Source organism: Triticum urartu, chromosome 6A (assembly GCF_056163025.1).
Source record: "Triticum urartu cultivar PI428250 chromosome 6A, HENAU_Tu73, whole genome shotgun sequence".
Classification (NCBI taxonomy): Eukaryota; Viridiplantae; Streptophyta; class Magnoliopsida; order Poales; family Poaceae; genus Triticum; species Triticum urartu.
Window position 1 is genome coordinate 580,110,631 of NC_141878.1, and position 23,953 is coordinate 580,134,583.

The window sequence follows — 23,953 nt, forward strand, 5'->3', positions numbered from 1 at the left end:
TTAGTGGACTCGGAATTGAATGATGATAATATAAGAAATCGAGACATGGAAGATGACGAAGACAACACAGATCCCACGGAATGTATGATACTAGGTAAACCCCCTGAGAATTTCAAAAAAATCAAATACATCATCAGAAGTTGAGCTCATCTCATAGTCATTTATCCTTTCACCGTTTGTCAATCAAACAAATGATGACTTAATAGATGAACTATGCTTGTTCATCAGTATGGTTGATGATGTCGCTCTACTGGAGTAAGCCATATTTTTTAGATCATTTTGTATTCTAATAAATTACTCTGATGTCATTATAATTGACAGAATTTCGAATTTACATGAGCGAATGGGTCAAAAGCTCTGATCCTTACCAAATTAGCTTAAATTTGAGACAAATAAAAAACATACTAAACAATGATGAATACATGGATATTGATTGTTTCAATATGGTTGTGCGTATACTAGCGCGCAACAAAGTCCAGCTTCTCAGAGACATTCCATCTCACTATATGGATCTAAACTTTTGTGTAAGTTACTATAATCACGTATCAATTTTTTTCCTCATTGCACTAATGTTTTCTTATTCTTATTTTAGGCGGTGTTTCACTATGCACGAAACTCAAGTCATCGTGAAAATATGGACATTGTTATATTGAAACGGTTGTTCCATAGGTGGCCTGAGAGCAATGACTATCATATCTCACAATGTGATATGATAAGATTTTAGATTTTCATTTTATGACAATGCTTTATTTGGTCTTAATTAATATTCCATATATTATTTATAAACTATCTCATCGTTGTAGATTTTGTTGCCTTGGTGTAAGTTTGGACTATTTTTATTGTTTGTTTTGGATCAAAATAAAAAACTTGTCTTAATTTTTGATCCGATACCAATACCTACTTTGGGGAGAATGTACTTAAAACCGTGGCCGGCAACCTAAACATTGCCCTTGAAGTTGCAAACCCTGCATTCAAGGACGATATCTCTAAATGAGAATGCATAGTTCCTATTGCTCCAACAAACTCACACTGGTACGAATCTTTTTAATGCATTACAATATTTATTGATTCATTCAAAGCACATTATATCTTTATTGCATACATGCAGTGCCCTGTCGGGTTATTTGGTTTTCAATTTCATGCACTCATTGTGCGATGGAAAACTATATTTTCCCATACCCAAGGTGAGTATTTACACCATGCTTATTTGTATACACATTGTACATGCAACTTGTTATAACAATGTTGTATAATGCATATGTAGCATGGTTTTCAACCGAGGAAGCACTTTTTGGTGCATATTCTAAAGTATGAAGAGAATGAAGCTCAAAACAATATCCCATCCATTGAACGAATCATCATAGATCGCATCTACAGATGGACCTTCATTGCTTCAAAAGATGGACCTTCAAGACATGCTTAGTTCTGGTTCTTAAAATATATATTTTTGTAACAATTATAATACAATTATTATGTGACCGTTAATTTTATGCGGAGACATGTTTCTGGATCATGTGTTACACGCTCGCTCATATCATTGGGCATTAGACACATTTAAATGGCTCGGTAAAAAAATCACTAAAATAAAAATTAAATTTACAGTAGATGTTTTTACTATGGATTATGATACGTGTGTGTTGGATCACAAATATGTCACACTTTTTTAAATACAATTTGAGTGACATGATAACATTTTTTAGCCATCCGAATTTTTATGTAAAATTTATTTTGGTTAATATTATACCATGTGAACTCATTTTTGTTTCAGACGTGCATTGCACGTGCATGCTTACTAGTGTCTCAAAAAGCTGGCCCAAGAAAAATAACGAAGCGGAACATACGAGCGGTAGAGAGAGATAGATCGCATGAACCGGGATATTCCACTTATCGGTGGCAGGTTCTGTAACTTCCACAAACTCCATCATTTTCTGGATCTGCACGTTGGTATTTGGTAAGATATCAATTACTTTTTCACGGGAATGGTAGGATATTAATTACATGACAGATTTCAAGGGATAGCGTTTAGTCAAAACATGTTTATAACCAATGGCAGTGGTGGGAAATTAGAGCGTTAAACGTGTTTGGTGCTCAACATTAGAGCGATTTAAACCACTAGATAACATGATTTAACGGTCAAGATGGTTTGGATTTGCTCATTTGAGTCTTTTTATATTGGTATAGATATAGACTAAGATTTGATTAATTATCATTGTTTCTTCTTTAGACACACAAATTGTCGATGAACCGAAGCAAACATAAGTAAGACAGTTTTTCTGATAAAAAACAAACATCCCCCCCCCAACCCAGATTTTCTCTAAAATCGAGCATGCAAGCTTTGTTCAATCTGCACAGTTTTTTTAGGCAAGTACGATCTGCACAGATGGGCTGAACGAATGGCCGTGCTTCAATACTCGACATCCTAAAGCCTACTAAGCCTGAAAAAGCCCAAACTCCTAAGCCCAGGTACGATCCACCACGCCTCCCTGCTGCCACACTAGCGGAGCCACGGCGGCGACACGGCGCGAGCGACCAAAGCTAAACCTTCCCCAATCCCTCCCCGTCGCCGCCGCCGCCGCAGCCATGTCCCAGAAGAAGTCCCGCGGCGGCGCCGCCGCCGGGGACGACGCCGACGAGCTCTCGCGCTCGCTCCTCCAGGCCGTCCTCCTCGCCGACAGCTTCACGCTCAAGTTCCGCCCCATCACTCTCGAGCGCCCCAAGGTACCGCATCCCCCTACCCCCAAACCCTACCCCCCGGCGGCACCTGAATTGCGCTGTCCCCGCAGGTGCTGCTGCCGCTGGTGAACGTGCCGATGATCGACTACACGCTGTCCTGGCTGGAGACCTCGGGCGTGGAGGAGGTCTTTGTGTTCTGCAGTGCGCACGCGGAGCAGGTCAAGGGGCACCTGGAGGAGGCCGGCTGGACCGGCAAGCCCGCGGCCCGGGAGATGGCCGTCACGGCGGTCGAGTCGCACGACGCAATCAGCGCAGGTGACGCGCTCCGCGTCATGTATGGCCGTGGCGTTGTGAGTTTCTGATCTCCATCCTTCCTGTGGATTACGAAGGACTGCAGTATTAGTTGTAGTGTCTGTTGCTGTTACTGCTTAACAATTTGTCTTGGCCGGTTGACTAGAACTGATAGTGAGCATATGTGGAACTGAAGTCTGGGGAATATTTGGGAGTGTCATTCCAGTTCATTCAAGGAAGGAAAGTAGATTTAAATTGTATAACTTCCTGCCATTCCAGGTCACTCCAGTGGCCTCCCATTTGGTACTGGCTGCCTCAATGGTGTGGACTTGGGAAATAATTACAACCGGCAAGAGATTGTGATGGATAAATGATGATATTAAATAATGTTCAGAGCAAAACCTAGCATTATTTTTTTTGTCTGATGGCTATTACCCAAAAAAGTTGTTCAAGGTTTTAACTATAACATCATACTGAACACATTAGTTCAGCTCAATGCCTCAATTTTGATATTTTTCATGCACTTAGCTCTGTGATTGCTGTGCCTGCTTAGCAATAGTATCACGTGCCCTTTTTTTGTCCTAATAGCTGTCGCTTGTGCCTCAACTATCGTAACACATACATAGCGCAGTCTTATTTTCTTGTTCTATTCTAAATTTTTCACATACTGACAGTGTGCCTGACATTTCGTTTACACTTTCAGTTGTTTCATCCATTCGTCTGTTTTATGTAGATAAATGGTGATTTTGTTCTCATCAGTGGTGATACAATCAGCAACATGAGCTTAAAAGATGCTCTCCAGGAACACAAGGACAGAAGGAAAAAGGATCCACTTGCTGTTATGACTATGATTATAAAGCATTCAAAACCTTCAATCCTAACGCACCAGACACGTTTGGGCAATGATGAAATTGTTATGGCGATAGCTCCTGAGACAAAGGAGCTACTTTATTATGAGGATAAGGCAGATAACTCACACCTGTGTGTGACAATTGATAAGGATATACTGGCCAATAATCCTACTCTCCAGTTGCATAATAACATGGAGGTCTGCCTTCAAACTTGTTAATTGAACAACAGATATATGTTTTTCTCCAAGCTCATTTTTTGCTATATTATTAAGGCCATGATTCTCCAGTACTTCAAATCTTGTTTTATCGATCTTAGTAAATTCCCCCTTTTGCTGTCAGGATTGCTATATTGATATCTGCTCGCCAGAAGTCCTTAGTCTTTTCACCGATAACTTTGACTATCAACATCTCCGACGTCATTTTGTAAAGGGTTTACTAGTTGACGATGTAAGTCCGTTCACCACCAGTTGACCTATGTAAGACAAGAAAACATGATGCTTATTTTTAGTGCAGTATCTTGAGTGCCATCTCTCTTATCATGTCTCTTTTGTAACAATCAAATGGCATGCCAATCCTTTCAGATTATGGGATACAAAATCTATACTCATGAAATACGCTCCAGCTATGCTGCAAGAATAGATAATTTCAGGAGCTATGATGCGGTGAGCAAAGATATAATACAAAGATGGACATACCCTATGGTGCCTGATGTGTTATCTTTTGGTAACTGTCATGAAATGAAACTTCACCGCCAAGGAATTTACAAGGCATCAGGTACGCGTAGTTGCGACTGAAACGAGCCACAAAGATTTATTTATGTACCTTGTTTGATATCGTTCCTTGATTCATTCCTCAAAATCTAGATGAATTTATCAAATCAATATGTTTAATTTGGAATGAAAAAAGATATTAGTTCATAATATCATGAAAATTCTCTGTTTAAGGTTCATGGGCTGTTTTAAACTGTGATTTTTGGGCATGAACTTTTACCTGTCATTCAGTAGGTCTATAGGTATGTCATCGTTGATTCCTGTAACTATATAACAGCACCTTTACATATGAACTGTTCACATTCATCAAATCTTTTCCAGATGTTACATTGTCGCATTCTGCACAAATTGGTGCGAATTCCGTTATTGGCAATGCGACCAGTATTGGAGAGCAGTGCAAGATATCAAATTCGGTAATTGGGGAAGGTTGCAGTATTGGTAAAAACGTTCTCATTCATGGTTCCTATATATGGGATAATGTCATAATTGAAGATGGGTGCAAAGTGAGTAACTCCTTAGTCTGTGATGATGTTCATCTAAAGGCAGGGGCAATTGTTGAGCCTGGCTGCATATTGTCATTTAAGGTATGTTGCTATATATTACATCTCTGTGCTATCCACTTCTCCTTTAGGAACAGGCTATAAACCAGTTGCAATTTTCTATTCAGCAGCATTGCAGATATTGATTAAATTCTTATTTGTACCATTTCAGATTAAAGTTGGAAAGAATGTTGTTGTCCCTGCCTATTCAAAAGTGTCACTACTTAACAAGCCTTCAAATGAAGATAGTGACGAGGAACTTGAGTATGCTGACACTAATTCTGGAATTACAGATAGTCCACGTAAGTCTGCATACCCTAAAATTTCTGTTCTTGATCATACATGCATTTTCAATTTATTTTTATGATGATTTGAATGTATCACTCATGTTTTACTTAGCAAATTGGCTTTCTATATTGCAGCCTTTTCCATCTCAAAGAGTAATGCCGACCACCCAACCATCATATGTGAAGATGATGACTTAGGGGCATCTGAGGTATTCTTCTATTCTTAGTTGGTGCAGTGATTTCTGTAATCCATGCTTGCGTTACTGTGGTTGTCAGGATTATTATATCCAGGCACCCTGGTGATACATTTATCATGTCTTGATTTATAATCATTGTGGTTGCTGTCTATGATATTGCTTAGACTGGTACCTCTGGCGTCCTTGGTTACATATGGGCAAGTGGTGATACTGGAATTCAGGACGAGTGGAGACAATCAATTGCTCCGATTCCTAAAGAAAAGCTTCAAGAGTTGCAGCATGCTGTATCTTTTGATGATGACGAAGGATCAGAAGAAGACTTGAACAACCGTCCATCTGAAGCAGACCGTGACAATGATTCTGAGATCAGTGTGGTTGAGGATGATGATTATACTAAGTTTGAGAAAGAAGTTAGTAGCATATACTTGGGATTCTCATACTCTTTTTGTCTTCACTTTGCTGATTGGTTTACCCTACTTAGGTCGAAGAGACGTTCCAGCGGGCACTTGATGGGGTTCATCAAGATAATTTGATACTAGAAATCAATGCGCTCAGGTATAAACTCTTTTCTGCACAACAGACATATTTGTGAATGCCTACTAAATGTAAACAACTATGACACATATAAGTCAGTCACCCTAAGTATGGTTTGACCTGGACAACATATTACTTATGGGTAATGCGCTATAGTTCTCATTTTCTTTTTGAGACAGTAATGATATGCTGCAAGCAGATGACATTGCAGTTTTGCTGCAAAGGATATTTTGTTTTGTGAAAAAGAATTAAAATATACTCCCCCTGTAAAGAAATATAAGAGCGTTTAGATCACTAAAGTAGTGATCTAAACACTCTTATGTTTCTTTACAGAGGGAGTACTACATATCAAGAATTCAAGATGAGATTCAATCACTTCTTTTCATATGGAACATTGAACTAGCTGGAAGTAATATTCCATACACAATTTATTCTGCAGAAATATTGCAGCCATGATTTTCACACCGTGTAAAACCACAAACTGTTTTTGCTGGTAATGTTCATTAAGCATCTGAATTTGGATTAATACTTTGTTTCCCAAGCACTAGCTTTGCTTGTATAGAGTATGAAAGTTGTTTGCGGTGTCTTGTTCTAATTTTACAGTCTGTCGATAATTAACTAGTATCTTTGATTTCTGTCCAGATGATCTTCTTAGTTGTATAGAATGTTTTGTTTAATCCTTCACATCACTGATAGAGTATGCCCATTCTTTATTTTGTCTAGTTTTTATAGTCATAATGCTGATTGTGTTTGCAAATTTGTGCTTATTTTTCAGGTTATCTTATAGCCTTCAACATGCTGATTGTGCTGGAGCAGTTTTCTATTCGATCATGAGGGGTGCATTAGTGGCTGCACAATCTACTAATGGTATGATTTCTAGGGATGCTTCACAGTTTTATGAACCATGATGCATGTCAAATTGGGATAATGATTTGATCATTAGCTACGACATTTGGTCATTTAACCGTAAGAGTAAAGAACCAGTTCACAGAGGAGCTTAGTGTGGTTATGCAGGAAGTCCATAGGATTTTGCATAAAACATTACATTTCCTCTATCGCAAAGTCCAAGCATGAAAGTTTCATCCCAACTGTGGAACTTTGTGGTCATGCACTTTTTGATATGGGATGCTTTTTTCCTATAGCTGTTAGATCTCATGATGAAAGGTAATAAAAGCTTATTTGTCCTGCTCCCCCCTCTTTATATAGATAATCTTCTAAAGACAACTGCCGACGCACTTGCCAAGTGGAAGGATCTTTTACGCAATTACACCAAGACAGTTGATGAGGAGGTATGGCTTGAGGATATACTGGATAAGTACCTTGAAGTCTGCATGAGTAACATCTGCTTGAAAATTCAAAAATACCATCAGGTTTATTGATTTAAAAATGGTATCGCGTCAAGTGTGTTCGTTGTCAGGTTTAATCATGTCAGTTATCTTCCATATCGAGTCAGCATAGGTTCCTTTATCAGCCATTCGAGCATATGCAAATTATATAACTGAAGCAATCGTTTATATAATTATTTGACCTGATGACATGTTGATCTGCACAATGTGCATATAGTATGGTGATTTTGAGATAGCTCACCGCCCTTGCCATGTGGTTGCATATAGTATGGTGGTTGTGGTGATTAGACTTCCAAATTGTTGTGTTGGTGCACGGCAGACTCTTGGAAGGGCCTCTGATGTGGTTGTCAAGTTTTATGTTCAGTTTGAAAACAGGGTTTTCCCATGGAGTTCTATGACTTATGAGTTGTTTTTGTCTTTTGTATTTGACATGGGCTAAATGCATTATTTTGTGATGGTGATGTAGATGGAAATACTATTGAAGTTTGAGGAAATGTGCCAAGATATCACAAAAGAATTTGCTCCACTGTTCTCAAAGGTAAAGAACTATTTGATTTCGATTACAGATAAGTTCCGTGCCATTTATATTTTTTTGGAAGAACATATGTAGTTTTGTTTGCACTGCTGGGTTGACGTAGACTGTTTGAGAATTGATGATCTTGTTTTTGTTGGTTTTGATAATATTGTATTGAACGCAGATCTTGCCTTACCTCTATGATAAGGACGTAGTCAGTGAAGATGCAATTTTGAGATGGGCGGAAGAAAAAGAAAATGCCGACGAGTCTGATAAAGTTTTTGTTAAACAGTCTGATGCTTTTATTAAGGTATATTCACTGTACTAAGCTGAGTTCTCCTTTTCCATATCGCGTAAGATTTACCTGGCCTGTTTATGCCTTTCTATTTCTGTAGTTTTTCATGATCTCAAACCTTCCATCAGAGGGAATGATTCAAACCGCATGTCTTGTATTCATAATATCTCCTGGCATGATGGTGGTTGTATTTCCGGCACTGGGTTTGTGCCATCTGTTGTGCTGGCAGAACAAAGTCTCAAAGATGATGATGTCTTGTGAAAACTAAATCCCACTGAGATGGTCGCTTGTCTTGAGCATACTAACTTGTCACCCATTTTCCTTGGCAGTGGCTCAAGGAAGCTGAAGAGGAGGAAGACGACGAGGACGACGACGAAGAAGAGTAGAGTCGGAGAGGAGCGCAGCGTTGTGCAACTTGGGTGGTTTCCCGGTGAGTTTGCGCCCGGGAAGTTTTGGAAGCTCGATTTGTTTGTACAACATAATTCCAGTTTTGTTCCTAACCAATTGGAGGACAAAAGAAGAGAGGGTGGAGCGAAACATTTGCCCGTGAGGCGCGGGGCGAACAACACATGGACCCGCAGAGTGTAGATATGTTACATAACCCTCCCCGACTCTCCGTTCGTGCATGCTTTGCTTGGCTGGTGCTTCCATGAAAGAAAGCCTGCTTGTTTTACTTGCTGTCCATCCATGTGTTCCCCTTTTCACCCAGCCAGCACTGACTCGGGCAAGCAGGCAAGCAAAATCTTTGGCAAAGGCTTCACTAAGATATGGGTTCTTCTTTTATCTTTCCGCTGAGGAGATGGATGGATGGATCGATTGTGTAGTGGGGAGGAAAGGAAAGCAGCGGAAGCTGGGGGGAGTGAGTCTCCTGGCGCAAAAGGCGGCAAAGGGATCATGTGGGTTGCGTAGATCCGCCACTAATCTTACCTCAAAAGGGCCACGGTTTGTGTTAAAGCACGCTGTTTTTTCCTTTCTTTGCTCGTCGGATCCCCTAAAGGCTCCCGGCCTATCCTGCTTTGTTTCAGCCAACTGAACGGGCCGAAGCAAAACGAGAAAAAACGCCCTTGGGGCCCCAAGGGGGAAAGGAAAGCCCCTGTTCCGGGAGCGGATGAGCAGGGACTGCGCTAAGCAAACTCTCTGCGCATTGCTCTCCTCTGTCTTCTGCATGTGCACTTCTAATTTTATCCAGTTCCTTTATACTCCCTCAGTTCCTAAATATAATACTTTCTAGAGATTCCAATATGGACTACATACAGAGCAAAATAAGTGAATCTACACTCTAATTATGTCTATATACATTTGTATGTGATTCATATTAATTTTTTTAAAAAGGCTTCTATTTAAAAACGGAGGGAGCGTATTTTTTGTATATAAAATTTTAAGTGGACATGCTGTTTAGTTTTTGAGATGGTTACTTTGATGGAGAGAAGCTTCCGGCAGTGCCCGTACGTCTCTGTTAGGCTCGTCTCGCCACCTAACGTATAAGATGACTTGACCATGTTTATTCGCGAATCAGGGTGGGCGTCAGCTTGAGAACATTGCTGACTCGACGGTATTGACCTTTCCCCTGGCACGTAGAACCGAGCATTTCCCTTTTGATTGAAGAGCACGTGCTCGTTTAAAACCACCCGGAATGTTCCCGACTTGTAAAATACTTACAAGGATGTGACATTTGGCACTGCTATTTTTCATTTAAAATTGTGATTATTAGTGTCTCGCACATACTTCATTTTATTTTATTATCATCTTAAATTATCATTACTAATTCTTCCATCCCAAAATGTAAGTAAAATTTTATTATTTTGTCAAAAAGCCATCTATATATAATGCCAGTAGTACAAAGAAACCCATCAACAATAAGCCTTTAGTCCAAACAAGCTTTGCCATGATTGAAGATGAATAGATCAGAAATTTTCTTGCAAAAAAAAAAAGCTGGGATAGGCTAAAGATGAAATCCATAAGATCTCGCCACCACCTAGTGCAAAGAAACCTATAAAATAAAGAAATTACACTGAAATTGCTGTGGGCTGATCTTCTTCCTCTCAAACAGATTGATGTCACATTGCCGGACACCGCTCCAACGCCAGAGCCAACTTAACATTGTTGATCATGAGCGGGAAGTCATCAAGGCCATGATCCTATCAGATCATTGTCTCGATGAAGAAGTTGTCACAACCGAAAGAGCCACATGTCCAAGAGCCTGACCTCTCAATAATCAATAAATCTCGCAAGCCTCACGCCGGCATAGGTGATAGGTGGACGCATCAACTTAGTGGAGATGCGGCCGAAGGACCCCAGTGTAGGAAGCCGCCACGCCGACAAATCCTGCAAACCCTAGTCTCACTATCTAGAACGTACGACAGGAATCTACGCCCAGTAATCATCCACAAACAACTCCATCGAGATGGGAAGGCTCTAGGAAATAGAACAAGTCTGATTTATTTTACTTTCTTGTCAAACTGACTATAAGTTTGGTCAGGCTTTAAAAAAAATCCATCTAAAGGCAGAGGCTTAGTGCCTGTAGTCGTCTACGAATCTGAATGTAATTTTTATTATTAGTGTTTGTTGCACTGTCATGATTGATGATGAACAGACTGAAAGTTTTCCCGCAAAAAAAGAAAAGAAAAAAGAAAATTGCATTCACAATGCTCCTTCTTGAACTTCTCACGTTTTTTCGAGTAACACACATCAAAAGAGAGAGTATGCACTAGGCCGCGCGTGGCGTTGGATGACGTCTGATAGTGGCTGCATGCATGGGTGCAAGATCGATCGTGCTAGCGATAAGCCGTGTCACTCACCAGCCTGTCGACCAGAAAGAGATCGAAAAGCCTTGGGGGGGACGACGGAGTACGTGCGGGGCACACCACGCCGGATCTCCCGCTGGAACACCACCACCCCTTTACGTTTTAACAAACCCTGATCCGAGTCAGCAAAGCTCCCCTAGCCATAGCTAAGCTAACTTCCGACCGAGCTCGAGCCACTCACTGTGCCGCCCCGCCGTGAGCCTTAGCCCTTAAGCTTCTCTCTCCACCCTCCCCGGCATGGCTATATAACACCACCCGCCGCGCGCCGCCATTTCCCAATCCATCCATCGAATCCACGTGCTCCATCGCGTCGTACGTCAGTTGAGGAAGCTTCTGTGGGCCAGCGCGCGTGCTTTGTGGTTGCATATTTGCGTATATGGACTGTGCGGCGGCGGCGGCGGCGATCTACCGGCTGCCGGAGGAGTGCGTGGCGCACGCGATCGCGATGACGACGCCGGGGGACGCGCTCAGCTCCTCGGCCGTGTCCCCGGCGTTCCGGGCCGCGGCCGACTCCGACGCCGTCTGGGACTGCTTCCTGCCGCGCGACCATGCCGCCGTGCTCACCCGCGCCGACGACGATGACTGCCGCGAGTGCTCCATGTCCAAGAAGGAGCTGTTCACGCGCCTCTGCAGCCGCCCGGTCCTCCTCGACGGCGCCACCATGGTATACTCACATTGTTGGTAACTTGGTAATCGTTAGTGGAGGTGAGTAAAGTTGCTAGTTGCTGATCGATCGGTATTGGCATGGGGTGCACGTGCAGAGCTTCGGGCTGGACAGGCGGAGCGGCGCCAAATGCTGGATGCTGTCGGCGAGGGCGCTGAGCATCGTGTGGGGCGACGACCCCTCCTGCTGGACGTGGACTGCCGACCTTCCCGGATCACGGTACGAACATGCAGAGATATAGCTGCATTGCTTCTCGATCGCTGTGTACGTACGTGTTCATGTACGTGGCAGATGGCACTAGGTTTTTTTTTTCTTTGAGGATCTCAGATGGCACTAGGTATCTAAGTTGACTAGCTACAAATAGGAACACCATGCACGGCTACCACCGCCAAGTAAGTTAGAAAAAAATGGTGCATGCTTTGAACGATAAGCTGGAGCAAAGGTTGCCACTTTGTAGAAAATATACTAGAGGATAGAGTATAAAATTCCATGGGAATAGATGCAAGAGCCCACACTAGTCGAAAGTTACTTGGCTCCTAAGTACCGCGTCGATCGGGTGCCACTACCAACCAAGCAAATAAAATAAGGAATTATTTATATAGTTTATCAAACGCATGCAAGTGTGTTTTTGTTGACCGAATAAAACCTAAGAGAGAACAATTCTTCTCACGCCTTATAACGTGCTCCGAGCCCCTGACGCGTGCCCTGTCTTCTTGTTCTGTTCAGACACGGCATCCTCTTACGAAACTGTCTTCCTACACACGTGTCGACACGTACCAGCTTGCATGCATGCACGTACTCCTTCCTGCATGCATGTTCGTTCCTACGTGTTCATGCTATTGAATATTGATTGGTACACGTATCTGATCATGTCCGACCACTTCGTGTATTTCTAGGTTTCCTGAGGTGGCCGAGCTTGTGGACGTGTGCTGGCTGGAGATCACGGGGAAGCTACAGCTCTCCCTGCTCACCCCACAGACCACCTACGCAGCCTACCTCGTCTACGCCATCGCCGACGACTCCTACGGCCTCGAGTGCAACATTGGCATCCTGCCACCCAAGGGCACGGTCACCGTCGTCGTCTCCGGCAGCGGTACCAAGCCGACATCGACCGCGGTGTCCACGTCGACAGAGAACACTATCTGCCTGCAGCACATGCAGGGGGAGGAGGAGACGGCGATGCACCGACGGAGGCAGGAGTACGTGCGGCCACGGAAGAACTACGGGTGGAAGCTGGTCAGGGAGGCCGACATGGACATCAGGTGCCCGCGGCGGAGAGGGGACGACGGGTGGACGGAGGTCGAGCTGGGCGAGTTCGCCGTGGACGACGAGGAGGACGGGGTGGTGGAGGTGAGCCTCAAGGAGGTGGAATGCCGGCGGTGGAAGAGAGGGCTCATCGTGCAGGGCATCGAGATAAGGCCCAAGCACACGAACTAATTAACCGATTGGTTTGCTTCGGGGAAAAAGTGCGTGCTGATGCTGAAATGATATATTAGTGCAGGAACTAATGCTGAAATGATCGACGGATCATGCATACACCCGTCTTTACGTGGTTGCATGCAAGGGCAGAGCACGAGTGTATGCATGCATGCAAGAAGCATATATGTGTGCCGGATTAAGGCACATGCATGTGGACATGTGTTGATGCATGGGGCCGGGGCAGTAGAGTTGTTGCCGTAGCCTGCAAAATTTAAGCAATTCATCCTTTTTGTTGATCACTGAACAAATTATTTAGAAATGGTTCACGTATTGATATTATTGATAAGGTGTATATTGTTCTCCTTCCACGCCCTCATTCCACTTTATAGATAAAGCACAAATCTAAATATACGGCAGATCGAGTACAAGGTAGTCTGTAAGCCTGCACTTGATCGATCACATGCATGTCCCTCTCTTCTATCTCTCCTCCCAACCACACGTGTATGGTCTCCCTCTTCTCTCTCCTCCCAACCGGACAAATATCCCATCACATGCATGATCCTCACCTACTTTTTCTCCCCCAAGCCGGATACTTTATAATTAGCGTTGGATGGCTCCTTCCCGTTTCATGTTTGGGGACCACAGCCGAACATAAAAACGGACATATACCAGAGGAATTTGCGGGCCAGCGTTGAAGATGCCCTTACAAATCAAATCCTAGGATAGCCGGGCAATGAAAATCACAATGGAAAATACCAAAGGTAAAAACAAAAAACAACTACAATGCTGAAAAATAGCATAGGAGGGCCTCACGAAACATCACAATCCGCCCTACGACACATAAGCTCCACGATAAGTCCCCCAGGAAGGAAAACAATGCAAAGCATCGCCGCTGTCGAGTCCGAGGTAGAAAAGGGTTTTCACCCTGAGCCCTGGTACAAAGAGGAGAACCACAACGATGTCATCAAGAGGAGAGCGGCACCGGCGGGCGACGCTGTCATTGGTGCCGAAGCACGAAATTTTATCTCGGCAGTTCATTTGTACCACCACGAGGCACATAGGACATTCGTGACGAGTGCAGACCTCCAGATCCAGGCACTGCCACCGCCAAAGGAGGATGACACACTCGAGCCTCTCACCACTACAGACCTCGCCGCTGACACGAGCAAGGAACATAGCCACCACCACCACCATGAGGCCCGCCGAAGAGCCAACCATGCTGGGGACCGCCACTCGGGGCCATCGCCCCGACATCTGAGGCCCCAACTCCAACCCACCCTAAACATGCAACAACCGCACAGTGAATGAACATGCCAAAATGTCGCTCCTACCCTACCCCTGGGCAGCCCCCCAAGCCATGTCTGAGCCCTAGACACAAGCAAATAAAGGACACTCTGCCCCAACTTGCCCCGGTTGGCATAGGGCGAGCCCATGACAAGCAGGGGATGGACTGGATCCACGACCCGATGGGGGCAGATCCACTACCCTTGGCGGCAATCCAAACATGGGAGGTGGCTAGCCTGATGACCTCGACACATATTAAATGTTGTTCATTGTGCACATTGAAAATTCATGATGCACGGCACAGAACATTTTTTGTACCTGTGAACACTATTCTTCATTACATGAACATTTCTGAAATATATGGTGAAATTTCTTATAATACATAATAAACATTTTTGAATTTTTAAATGCACGATGAACTTAATACCTGATGAACATTTTTGAAAATTCAGAAACACTCTATAATTACATGAAAAAATTAATACATGATGAACACTTTCTAAATACATGAGAATTTTTTAGTTGCACTATTTTTTTCAATAAACCATTTAATTTTTTAAATTACACAATGAACAGTTCTTTAATATGCGTTGAACATTTAAAAAAGAAAATACAAAGTTATACTAAAGCAACAACAGTTAATATGGATTGTACTTGGAGAGAGGTACATTATCTCCACCATGTTTACTATCGGGACCTTCTAGAGAAAAGGGAACAACTGTCGGAACATGTATTTTTTCCCTTCGACTGAAACTATCTGTGCCGTGCGTTGCGTCGTGGGCCAGGCCCAACACTGGATGTTTTGTAGACGAGACCCTAGACGCACCCTAAGCCCAGAGTAGCACTAATATCTTGTTCAGAAATGACTGAAAACCAGTCACGATCATGATCGTTTACGTAGCACGTACGCTTAGTACCTAGCTTGGCCCCCAATATACACCCCCCCCCCCCCCCCCCCCCCCCCCCGCAGCATAAATTCAAGCTTGAAAGCATCCCAAAGCTTGAAAGCCATGGCCAAGTAATTAACCGAGGCACGTGTAGCTGTCGGCTGGGGAAGTATCCACATCCATAGACACGGCGGCCTGTGAGGTCGACCGCCTGCCGGAGGAGCTCCTGGTGCGCGTGATCTCGCTCACGTCACCGGTCGACGCGCCAACTGCGCAGCCGCCGTCTCCCGGGCCTTCCGCATGGCCGCTGACACCGACACCGTCTGGTCCTGCTTCGTGCCACGCGAGCTTCCGCGGTTCGCCAAGAGGGAGATCTTCCAGGCGCCGGCGTCCAAGAAGGCGCTCTTCAAGCGCCTCTCCTGCCTACCCGCCTTTCTCCCACGGAAGCTCATGGTATTATTCACCCCCATTATCCTGCTTTGTAAACTATAATGTTTTCCTTTGAAAAAAAGGTTGAAACTCTCGGCCTCTGCATCATTCCGATAAACACATTCATTTTAAAACTTCCATATAACTATGTTTTTTCTCAACGAATATATGTTTTTGTACTTGTGGTGCAGCACATGAGGCTGGACAAGGCTACCGGCGCTAAGTGCTTCATGCTTTCTGCCGAGATACTGCAGATCACCAAGCACCAAGGCTACGTATGGGATTGGACTCCTCTTGGTTTTGATCGCAATGCGTGCCACATTGGCAAAAGGTTAAAGCCATTTCCATGTAGCGAATTCGGTCTAGCGCCGCTTAACAATTGTCTTGATAATTATATCATATACTTATGAATCTCATGTATTATATTTGTCTAATCAAAATTCTTTATTAGATTCCAACATGTCGCGACGTTTAGAAATTGTGGCAAGATACACTGCAAGATGCTCTCGCAAAAGGTGATGTACGCCGCTTACATGGTGTTCAAGCTAGGACCCACTTCGTTTTATGGGATAGACTATCCATTCCAGGAGGCGTCGATTAGCGTTGGAGGACGTGGATCAACCTCGATAGTTTGCCTCCAAAGCTGCATGGAGGATGAAGGCGATGGGGGTGAGTCACCTCGGATACATGTCTTGGAATCACCAGACCGTGCACATAGAGTAGTACGGTGTCCACGGGTAATTACTCTTGGAGAGGATATGGTACTCCCTCGGAAAAGGGCCGACGACTGGATGGAAGTGGAGCTGGATGAGTTCTACAACGAGGAAGGCTACGATGAGGATGTATCTGTCAGTTTAACGGAGACAACTGTGACCAAGAAGTATGGTCTTATTGTGATGGGCGTGGAGTTTAGAAATAAGTTACAAAAGCCAACGGGGTTGTAGGGGATCAGTAAAAAAAATCTTGGAGCTAAGAAAAGATATCATTTCTGTAGTTTTGGTAACATTACTTAATGAGGCCGAGACCACTAGGCATTATATAGGAAGCACTATGAAGTGGGATAACTGCTAGCACATGTTTTATCCTGAAAATATGTCTAATGTCAACCCGGTTTGTACCGTGTACATAGCTGACAAAAAGGATAAAGGAAATATAATAATGCAAATATCTTGAATGAAATGTAGGATAACATTTCAACTTGGCAGGAAAATTTTGAGCTTGTTCAGGCAACGGCCAGGCCCTGCGTTGGGCACTTATTAAACTCTCCGACTCTGCCATGGTCTAAGCTTCCTGCATATGAGTACAATTTCCGAATGATCAAATCACGCGACGAGAACATTGGGGAGTAGAGAGATCGATCGAGAGCCGCGCGTGATCGAGACACTAACCACTTGCGAGATGAAGCTCCTGGTCCACATGGTCTCACACTCTCACTCCCCTCATTAGCCGCCATCCTCCAAATCTTTTTCCTCTCCCCACAAGGCCCCAACCGACATGTCGTCTTGGATGGCGAAAAACTGAGTGGTGCATGGTCCAGGGTGAAATAGCCCACTTATCCCTCCAACGGGTTTAATTCACTTGGGCCTTCACCCTTTTTTTCTTCTGTTAACTACTCCTTCTTTTACTTGTTTACCATGACTAGGTGGTCAGATTTGTAGTGACTTGCATATGAGTAGAATATTTGTCCAAAACAACTTTTGTGAAGATCATATTGAACTAAGGCTTACCCTATGTCTCTACTCTTGCCTAGTTATTCAGGTGTGTGGATAACACTAACGTCAGTGGTCAATATTGAATTACATGAACTAGCCAACTTATCCAAATGTCTAAACTAATGGGCAAGAGCGAGCAATATATTACAACACTTTCTCTCATGCCTAAGCTGCTCAAAGCCGTAGACGTGGGATCATTGTAGGTTGCAACTACATTTTATTAAATAATGCATTAGCCGGGTCTTAAAATCGAGACATCTTAGCATTCATATCATATTGAGTTACATGCTCTAGCTAGTTCATTCAAATGTCTGAACTTATAAAAAGAGTGAGCAATATATTTTAAGAGTCAAAAGACTATATGCTCTGGGTAACTCTTCTGAAGGAAAGTATGTACGTGCAAATCCTACAAGTGGGCATCTTTGGCATGAATCAGCACTATGAACAACTTAAAAAGACTCATCTCCCTTGACTGGCTGTGCATCCTCCATGTATTTCAAAAAGAAGGTGATTGCAACTCTAGATATGCTTATCAATTGTCTTACGCATTGTAAATTATTGATTTACAGAAATCCGTGCACTTTTCCTAGCCATTCCACCTTGCAAGATACTCCCTCCGGTCCTTTTTACTCTGCACATTGGTTTTGCCGAAAGTCAAACTTTGCTAAGTTTGACCAAATTTATATTAAAAATTATTAGCATCTATACTATCTAATAAATATAATATGAAAATATATTCCAAGATGAATCTAAAGATATTGGTGTTGTTATGTGAATGTTTATAATTTTTTTATATAAATTTGGTCAAAGTTGAATGAGATTGACTTCGGACAAACCTAATATGCAGAGTAAAAAGGACCGGAGAGAGTACACCAAAGGTTGACTCTTATGACTGATAACATTTTGTGTGCTACAAATGTTGAACAATCGCAGCCAAACACATGCCGGCTTGCTTGTTCTTTTAGGGCAACTCCAACGGGCCAACCCAAACATATACAAATTTTATCTTGTGCATTGTAAATTATTGATTTATAGAAATCCGGGCACTTTTCCTAGCCATTCCAGCTTGCAAGATACACCAAAGGTTGACTCTTACGACTGATAACATTTTGTGTGCTACAAATGTTGAACAATCGCAGCCAAACACATGCCGGCTTGCTTGTTCTTTTAGGGCAATTCCAACAGGCCAACCCAAACATATACAAATTTTGTTCACCTTTTGTCCGTTTAGGTGGTCAGGCGGACAGCAAATGTCTGACCATTTCTTTTTCTTTTTTCATTTTTAAAAAAATATTTAGGCCGCCAAAGTCACTTACATGAATTAAATTAAGAAAACACAACTAGAAATTAAATAAACACTAGATCTAACTAGGGTAGCCGCCGGAGTACGCGCGCGCGGTGGAGCTGGAGCCTACTACCCATCCTTTTCATCGATGAGGTCGATAAAGGTTGGAGGCGACCATGGCCACGTAGTGTGGGTGGTGGTGGTGGCCCTACCGCCGGTGCGCGCGGTGTCATAGATGGTGCCTCCTGCTTCTCGTCTGCGGGCTCCTCCTCTGGCTCTGGCGTCGCTGGCAACGTGGAAGTCCATGTCCACCTCTGCCCCAATAGTGGTAGTAGTGGCCACGGCTCCAGCTCCAGCTCCAAAGTGGGGACAAGAACGGTGGCATTCATCACTGATGCGTGGAGCGCTAGGGGTAAGGTCGGGCCAGAGCGCGAGCTCATCCAACATGGAGGCCTCGAGGGACTGCTTGGGCGCGTTGTCCTCGGCCTCCTCCTCCTTCACCATAGGAAGCCATGACTTCTTGAGCATTGGAGCACTAGCGTGAGGTGGCGTTGGACCATGCGCATGTGCGAAACATGAGTGGCAGCGCTGGTCATGCTCACCGGCGAACCATGTGTCCTAGTAGGGGGACTCCTCGGCGAAAATCGAATCATTGAGGAGGTCGCCCGGAAGTACTGGCGGTGGATCTCTGCCACCCGTGCACGACCAGAGGCCGGAATGGCTGGTACAGGAACCCTTTCTGGGTTCAAGTGCCAGCCGTTCAGTAGGTGCACATCGGGCAGGGCACTAGGATGGCCGCCTCCAAGTACATGTGGTCCAGCCACAGCAGCAGAGCCCTCGGCGGCGTCAAGGTGAACGAGGCTGTGTAGCGCCGCCCTGAGGAGCCGACCTCGTGGTCGTGCTCCCTTGGAGTCCACTTCCACAACATCGCGACAGTGGTGGGCTAGGGTTACTGTTGGCTGGGTGGGGGGGGGGGGCAGAGTGGGTGCCTTCACGTGCGACATTTAAAAGTACTAGGATGGACATCAAGTGGACGTGCGATGCGTCTGTCTCCTATCCATGAGGACGCAAACCAAAAGTCAAATTTGGGCTGGAAATGAGACCACGTTGACATGAAACATGAAATGAGTCGCCACGTTGGGCCGTGGTTTCTATCCACGCGCTCAAAAACAGACATGAGCGGATGAAATGCATTGGAGTTACCCATAGAGTAGACTTTTGTTGTTGTTTAGTCTCACGAAGAACAAATCTTGGGAAATCTACCTAGTTATAGATTTGTTGACAAGGTAGCAAATGTAATCATGGAATTTTTGAGGTTTCAGGGTAAGATTTGGCGAATGTTGTAGATGCTCTTATGCTTTGGACACTGTACAGATGCAGGGGTTATATATACGCGCACACACATACTCTATCCCTACGAGTACCTCTGAGAGCCGGCATAAAAAATCCTGAAATAAGTTCAAGAAAATGAGAACATCGGGACTTAACCTGGTGGGCTGAAAATACCACTGCCCTTCTAACTATACAACCACATGTTGGTTCACAAATGTCATGGAATGTTTGAAATGTAATATGGTATACACATAAAGAAATCAGTGACACACTACTAATAAAATGTAACATATAATACGTGAAACAGAAACAATTTTGTATTATTTCAAAGACAAACAAATGCAACAACATACACATGAACAAATCAACTACACGCTACAGCTCGCTTGAGTATCATTTATTTAGTAATGATACAGACGAATTTTTGTTGAGAAACTGATACAGAGTTGCCGAGAGCGAACCCACCCTACATGAACTTGGCCTTGATAGCGTCCACCTGCCCGTTGTCGATCCGGAAGGCCTTGGCCAGCACATCGCTAGGCACTGGCGGCGCGGCAGCGAAGAGCGTGGTGGCGATGACTTGTGTGCCCTGGAGCTGGCTGTTGAAGCCGGCGATGACGGAGGCGGGGCCACGTCCCCTATTCTGCTGGAAGTGCACGAGCCCACGCGGGAAGACGAACACGTCTCCGACGGTTACGGTCTTAGTGAAGAGCTTGTTGGCGGTGGTGATGAAGCCCACCTCGAGGACTCCTTGGGTAACGAAGATGATCTCGGTGGCGCGCGGGTGGGTATGCGGCGGGTTCTGGCCTCCCGGCGCATAGTCGATGCGTGCCATGGACACGCTAAGCGTGTTCACCCCAGGGAATGACTGTACATTCGCCGCCGTGACGTTTGACCCTGCCGCATTGTTGGTGTTGCCAGCCCTCTTGAGACCGGCGAAGAAGAAGTCGTCCGCAGTGATGTCCGTCTTGCACGGGAACCCGTTCAGCTTGATCGCTGCCGCCATTCATTTTGAGGAAAACACCGCATCAGCAAGAACCGGCACAAAACATGCAAGAACGAACTTGAGAAAGATGATGACTCACGGGATGCCAAGTCGGCGACGCAGACGTCCTGGAGCATGTCGGCGTCCCCGGCCAGGGAGGGGGCAACGAGCGCGAGGAGGACTACAGCGGAAAGCTGAAGCATCGCCATGATCTCTTGGCCAATGCTGTCTTGCTATCAGCTTGGTGGTGTAGTTGTGAGAGTGCTTCTTGGGTGTGGAAATTAGCAACGGTAGGAGCTGGTACTTATAGGCAGTGTGGTCTGTGTATTGAACTTTGGATAGCATCGCCATCTCAAGGTCGTAGGCTCGGATGGGGAGGGAAACACGCAAGTTTGGAGCCAATCGATCCTAGTAATATACTAGTTGTTTTTGCACTCCTTGCAGGCTAGTTCCTGCTGCACATGCGTTCTTGAATCGATCCATGCATGATCCATCCATTCGATCGGTGGTATATCCTGTTGGAGACAACAGACCCAAGTTTCTTGGGTCTCCATCGTCCTCGTGGGAGGAGTTGCACATGCTAGTTTATACCGTACTTAGACCTTATAGCTGTTATCAAGTTGAGCTTATTTCTTGGGGGTGACAAGCTGTTCATTTGGATCAGAGAGGAGTCATTTGGTCAATGACTCCATGAAATTATCCTTATTTTCCTGTGGCTTCTGACTTTTGCTGCTCGCGAGGCTGAGCTGGGACAGCTCTCGTACGGAGAAGAATAGAACCAACGGTGGTGGAATTGTCTGACCTAGTCTTCCAAGCTCATGTCATGAGACTGAGACCCCTTGTCAAAAAAAAAGACCCCTAGTCTTCCACGTTCTAGTGTTGTGGAATCGATCAAGTTGATCTCCTTAAATACACAAACCGGGTGGCCGACGACCATCTGTAAAATTCACAAACCGGTTAAAAAGCCAAGCGACTTATGCTGACCAATCAGACGCAAACCCTGGCGGCTACAGAGCAAATCAATAGCTGGCCGGCCGTCTCTATAACTGATAATATGTGCTTGCTCGTGGACAAGGAAGGAGACACTCTCTGCCTTGTCCGAAAGCTCACCGCCGTCTAACTGTTGTCCTCTTCCGGTCGCAGTCGCAGCCAGTCTTTGCAGCCGGGAACTTGGCATTCTTATCTAGGGCCGGTGGCTTGAGATTATACAACGCGCGAGCATGGAGCAGTATCTCGCTGAGCAGGCTTGCGGGTCTGCTGCTCCTTTTAGGTAAGTTACTGTTGGAAGCTAGCAAAGGTTGGCCGACGCAGGCTTGCTTTGCCATGGCACCATGCTAACACCCTTAGTTAACAAGTAATCCTAGTCCTACTTAAGGTTTCTCCTGTTTTGAATGGAACAAGGACATGTTGGGTTGGGGCAGGTTCAAATTACGCAACCTATCTATTAGAAATTGCACGCGTGCAAAAAGGAAAAAAAGACACAAAGGGCTCACGAGTTAATTTTTCGGAAAGGTCTCTCTAGCTTTATATACGGAGTATATGTATGTGCTTCCAATGACTGTCTAAGATTTGGGGCTACAGCTTGATTCCCTTGAGTGGGCTCTTTGCGGCAACGCTGGCCTTGCTGATGTTGACCGTGTGTATTGATTTGCTCCTCGTATACATGGCAATGTCCTGTTGTGATGTCCACATTAGGGTTGTGAGTGTGTACGCGTATCGATGCAATATGCTCCAGCTTGCAGCAGGGACTTCTTCATCGAAAGTGGGGGTGGCAGTACAAGATGAGTCAGGTTTTGTGATGCCTTCGAGCACAAGGTCTCGAACTCTAGAGTGAAAAATCTTGTCCTGATCTACGTTGATTTTACCCATCAATGGTAGTGTTTCACATCATCTTCCTATTGGAGGCATTATCTAGAGTTTACTCGGACTCCCTCTTCGGGGTGAAAACCCATGATGTACTCTCGGTGGTGGTGGATGTAGCGATCATCGTTTCCTTCTTGTATACATTGTTGTTGAAGCACTTTTCCCGTAGTCTGGGTTCTGACATCAACAGTGGTGTGTGTGTGCGCTGGGGGGGGGGGGGGGGGGTGTGCTTGCCCTCGCACGCCCATTTCGATGCATTCTCTTGAGGCGGCATATGAGTCAATAAAATGCGGCCATTATATTTTCTTTAAAGGACCACTAGGTTAGCTTGGTTAGTTTTCCTTGCAATATTGCAGATACTACAAATTGAAAGAATTGATTTGCTCAATAAATTAGCGCAAGTTTTTAGACATGCAATTAAGTTTCTAAGTGGAATGAAGTAAATGCCATGTAGATAAAGGAGAAAAGAGGACGCTCAAGAGTTTCTTCTCTCTTGCCAACGATTCGTACCGGTATGGACCACCTCTAGTGGCCCTACAGACGTTGGAGGCGCAATGGACCCTGGTCTCTCTCTGGTTGGGGGCTACCATCGGATCTGAGCACTGAGGGGGTGGCAGTGTCTTTGCTTTGGAATTAGGTCATTTCTACTCCGTCTCACTCTAGCGCCAGCAGATCACATATGAAGTTTTTGCCTCACGACTAGGGTGTATGTATTCACTGGGTTGTTTTGGAGCTGTCGACAACCGTAAGTCTATTCGAGCAACACCAATGGTGCTCATGTGTGAGCGTCATTGGATGTCGAGGCAAGATGCTCTAGCTTGCAGCATGGACTTACTCAGTGAAAGTGGGGGTGGCAGTACACTCAAGTTTGGTGATTTTTTTAACACAAGGTCTCGAACTCCGGAGTAAAAAATCTTGGCATGTCCTGCTTTTGTTTTACCCGTCAATGGTACTCTTCACCCATGATCTAGCCTCCGTGGGTGGATCTAGCT

At 44.7% G+C, this 23,953-nt stretch overlaps 4 protein-coding genes and 1 pseudogene across 5 annotated transcripts; 4 read left to right on the forward strand and 1 right to left on the reverse strand.

The window, feature by feature from the left end:
• Positions 1-2,494: 2,494 nt before the first annotated feature.
• On the forward strand, positions 2,495-8,970 carry LOC125515343 (uncharacterized). Its single transcript, XM_048680797.2, has 15 exons — positions 2,495-2,718; positions 2,784-3,023; positions 3,698-4,012; positions 4,155-4,262; positions 4,397-4,589; positions 4,907-5,169; positions 5,297-5,426; positions 5,547-5,620; positions 5,773-6,018; positions 6,090-6,163; positions 6,918-7,009; positions 7,349-7,431; positions 7,955-8,026; positions 8,187-8,312; positions 8,627-8,970. Exons 1-15 carry the CDS (start codon positions 2,581-2,583, stop codon positions 8,681-8,683), a joined length of 2,211 nt encoding a protein of 736 aa, XP_048536754.2. The 5' UTR covers positions 2,495-2,580; the 3' UTR covers positions 8,684-8,970.
• A 2,321-nt stretch (positions 8,971-11,291) lies between these two features.
• Positions 11,292-13,530, forward strand: LOC125515344 (putative F-box protein PP2-B12). Its single transcript, XM_048680798.2, has 3 exons — positions 11,292-11,765; positions 11,863-11,984; positions 12,662-13,530. The coding sequence occupies exons 1-3, from the start codon at positions 11,478-11,480 to the stop codon at positions 13,200-13,202; spliced, it is 951 nt and encodes a 316-aa protein (XP_048536755.1). The 5' UTR covers positions 11,292-11,477; the 3' UTR covers positions 13,203-13,530.
• Positions 13,531-14,629: 1,099 nt separating this feature from the next.
• LOC147966606 (F-box protein PP2-B3-like) lies at positions 14,630-17,029 on the forward strand (annotated as a pseudogene). The gene is made up of 3 exons (XR_015609307.1): positions 14,630-14,695; positions 15,510-15,808; positions 15,976-17,029. The product of XR_015609307.1 is annotated as an F-box protein PP2-B3-like (transcript).
• On the forward strand, positions 16,285-16,728 carry LOC125512968 (F-box protein PP2-B10-like). Its single transcript, XM_048678022.2, has one exon. It carries the CDS (start codon positions 16,285-16,287, stop codon positions 16,726-16,728), a length of 444 nt encoding a protein of 147 aa, XP_048533979.2.
• A 3,376-nt stretch (positions 17,030-20,405) lies between the features above and the next one.
• LOC125512969 (germin-like protein 1-1) lies at positions 20,406-21,384 on the reverse strand. Its single transcript, XM_048678023.2, has 2 exons — positions 21,199-21,384; positions 20,406-21,109 (listed from the first exon to the last, which is right to left on the reverse strand). Exons 1-2 carry the CDS (start codon positions 21,305-21,307, stop codon positions 20,580-20,582), a joined length of 639 nt encoding a protein of 212 aa, XP_048533980.1. The 5' UTR covers positions 21,308-21,384; the 3' UTR covers positions 20,406-20,579.
• Positions 21,385-23,953: the final 2,569 nt, after the last annotated feature.

What these genes read in the sequence shown, in the direction of transcription:
- LOC125512969 (XM_048678023.2), bottom strand. Translation starts at nt 21,307, where the DNA reads ATGGCGATGCTTCAGCTTTCCGCTGTAGTCCTCCTCGCGCTCGTTGCC. An exon ending in CGTCGCCGACTTGGCATCCC is followed by an intron (nt 21,110 to 21,198) that starts GTGAGTCATCAT and finishes GAATGGCGGCAG; the next exon opens with CGATCAAGCTGAACGGGTTC.
- LOC125512968 (XM_048678022.2), top strand. Translation starts at nt 16,285, where the DNA reads ATGCTCTCGCAAAAGGTGATGTACGCCGCTTACATGGTGTTCAAGCTA.
- LOC125515343 (XM_048680797.2), top strand. Translation starts at nt 2,581, where the DNA reads ATGTCCCAGAAGAAGTCCCGCGGCGGCGCCGCCGCCGGGGACGACGCC. An exon ending in GCTGCATATTGTCATTTAAG is followed by an intron (nt 5,170 to 5,296) that starts GTATGTTGCTAT and finishes GTACCATTTCAG; the next exon opens with ATTAAAGTTGGAAAGAATGT. An exon ending in CCAAGACAGTTGATGAGGAG is followed by an intron (nt 7,432 to 7,954) that starts GTATGGCTTGAG and finishes ATGGTGATGTAG; the next exon opens with ATGGAAATACTATTGAAGTT.
- LOC125515344 (XM_048680798.2), top strand. Translation starts at nt 11,478, where the DNA reads ATGGACTGTGCGGCGGCGGCGGCGGCGATCTACCGGCTGCCGGAGGAG. An exon ending in TCCTCGACGGCGCCACCATG is followed by an intron (nt 11,766 to 11,862) that starts GTATACTCACAT and finishes GTGCACGTGCAG; the next exon opens with AGCTTCGGGCTGGACAGGCG. An exon ending in GCCGACCTTCCCGGATCACG is followed by an intron (nt 11,985 to 12,661) that starts GTACGAACATGC and finishes GTGTATTTCTAG; the next exon opens with GTTTCCTGAGGTGGCCGAGC.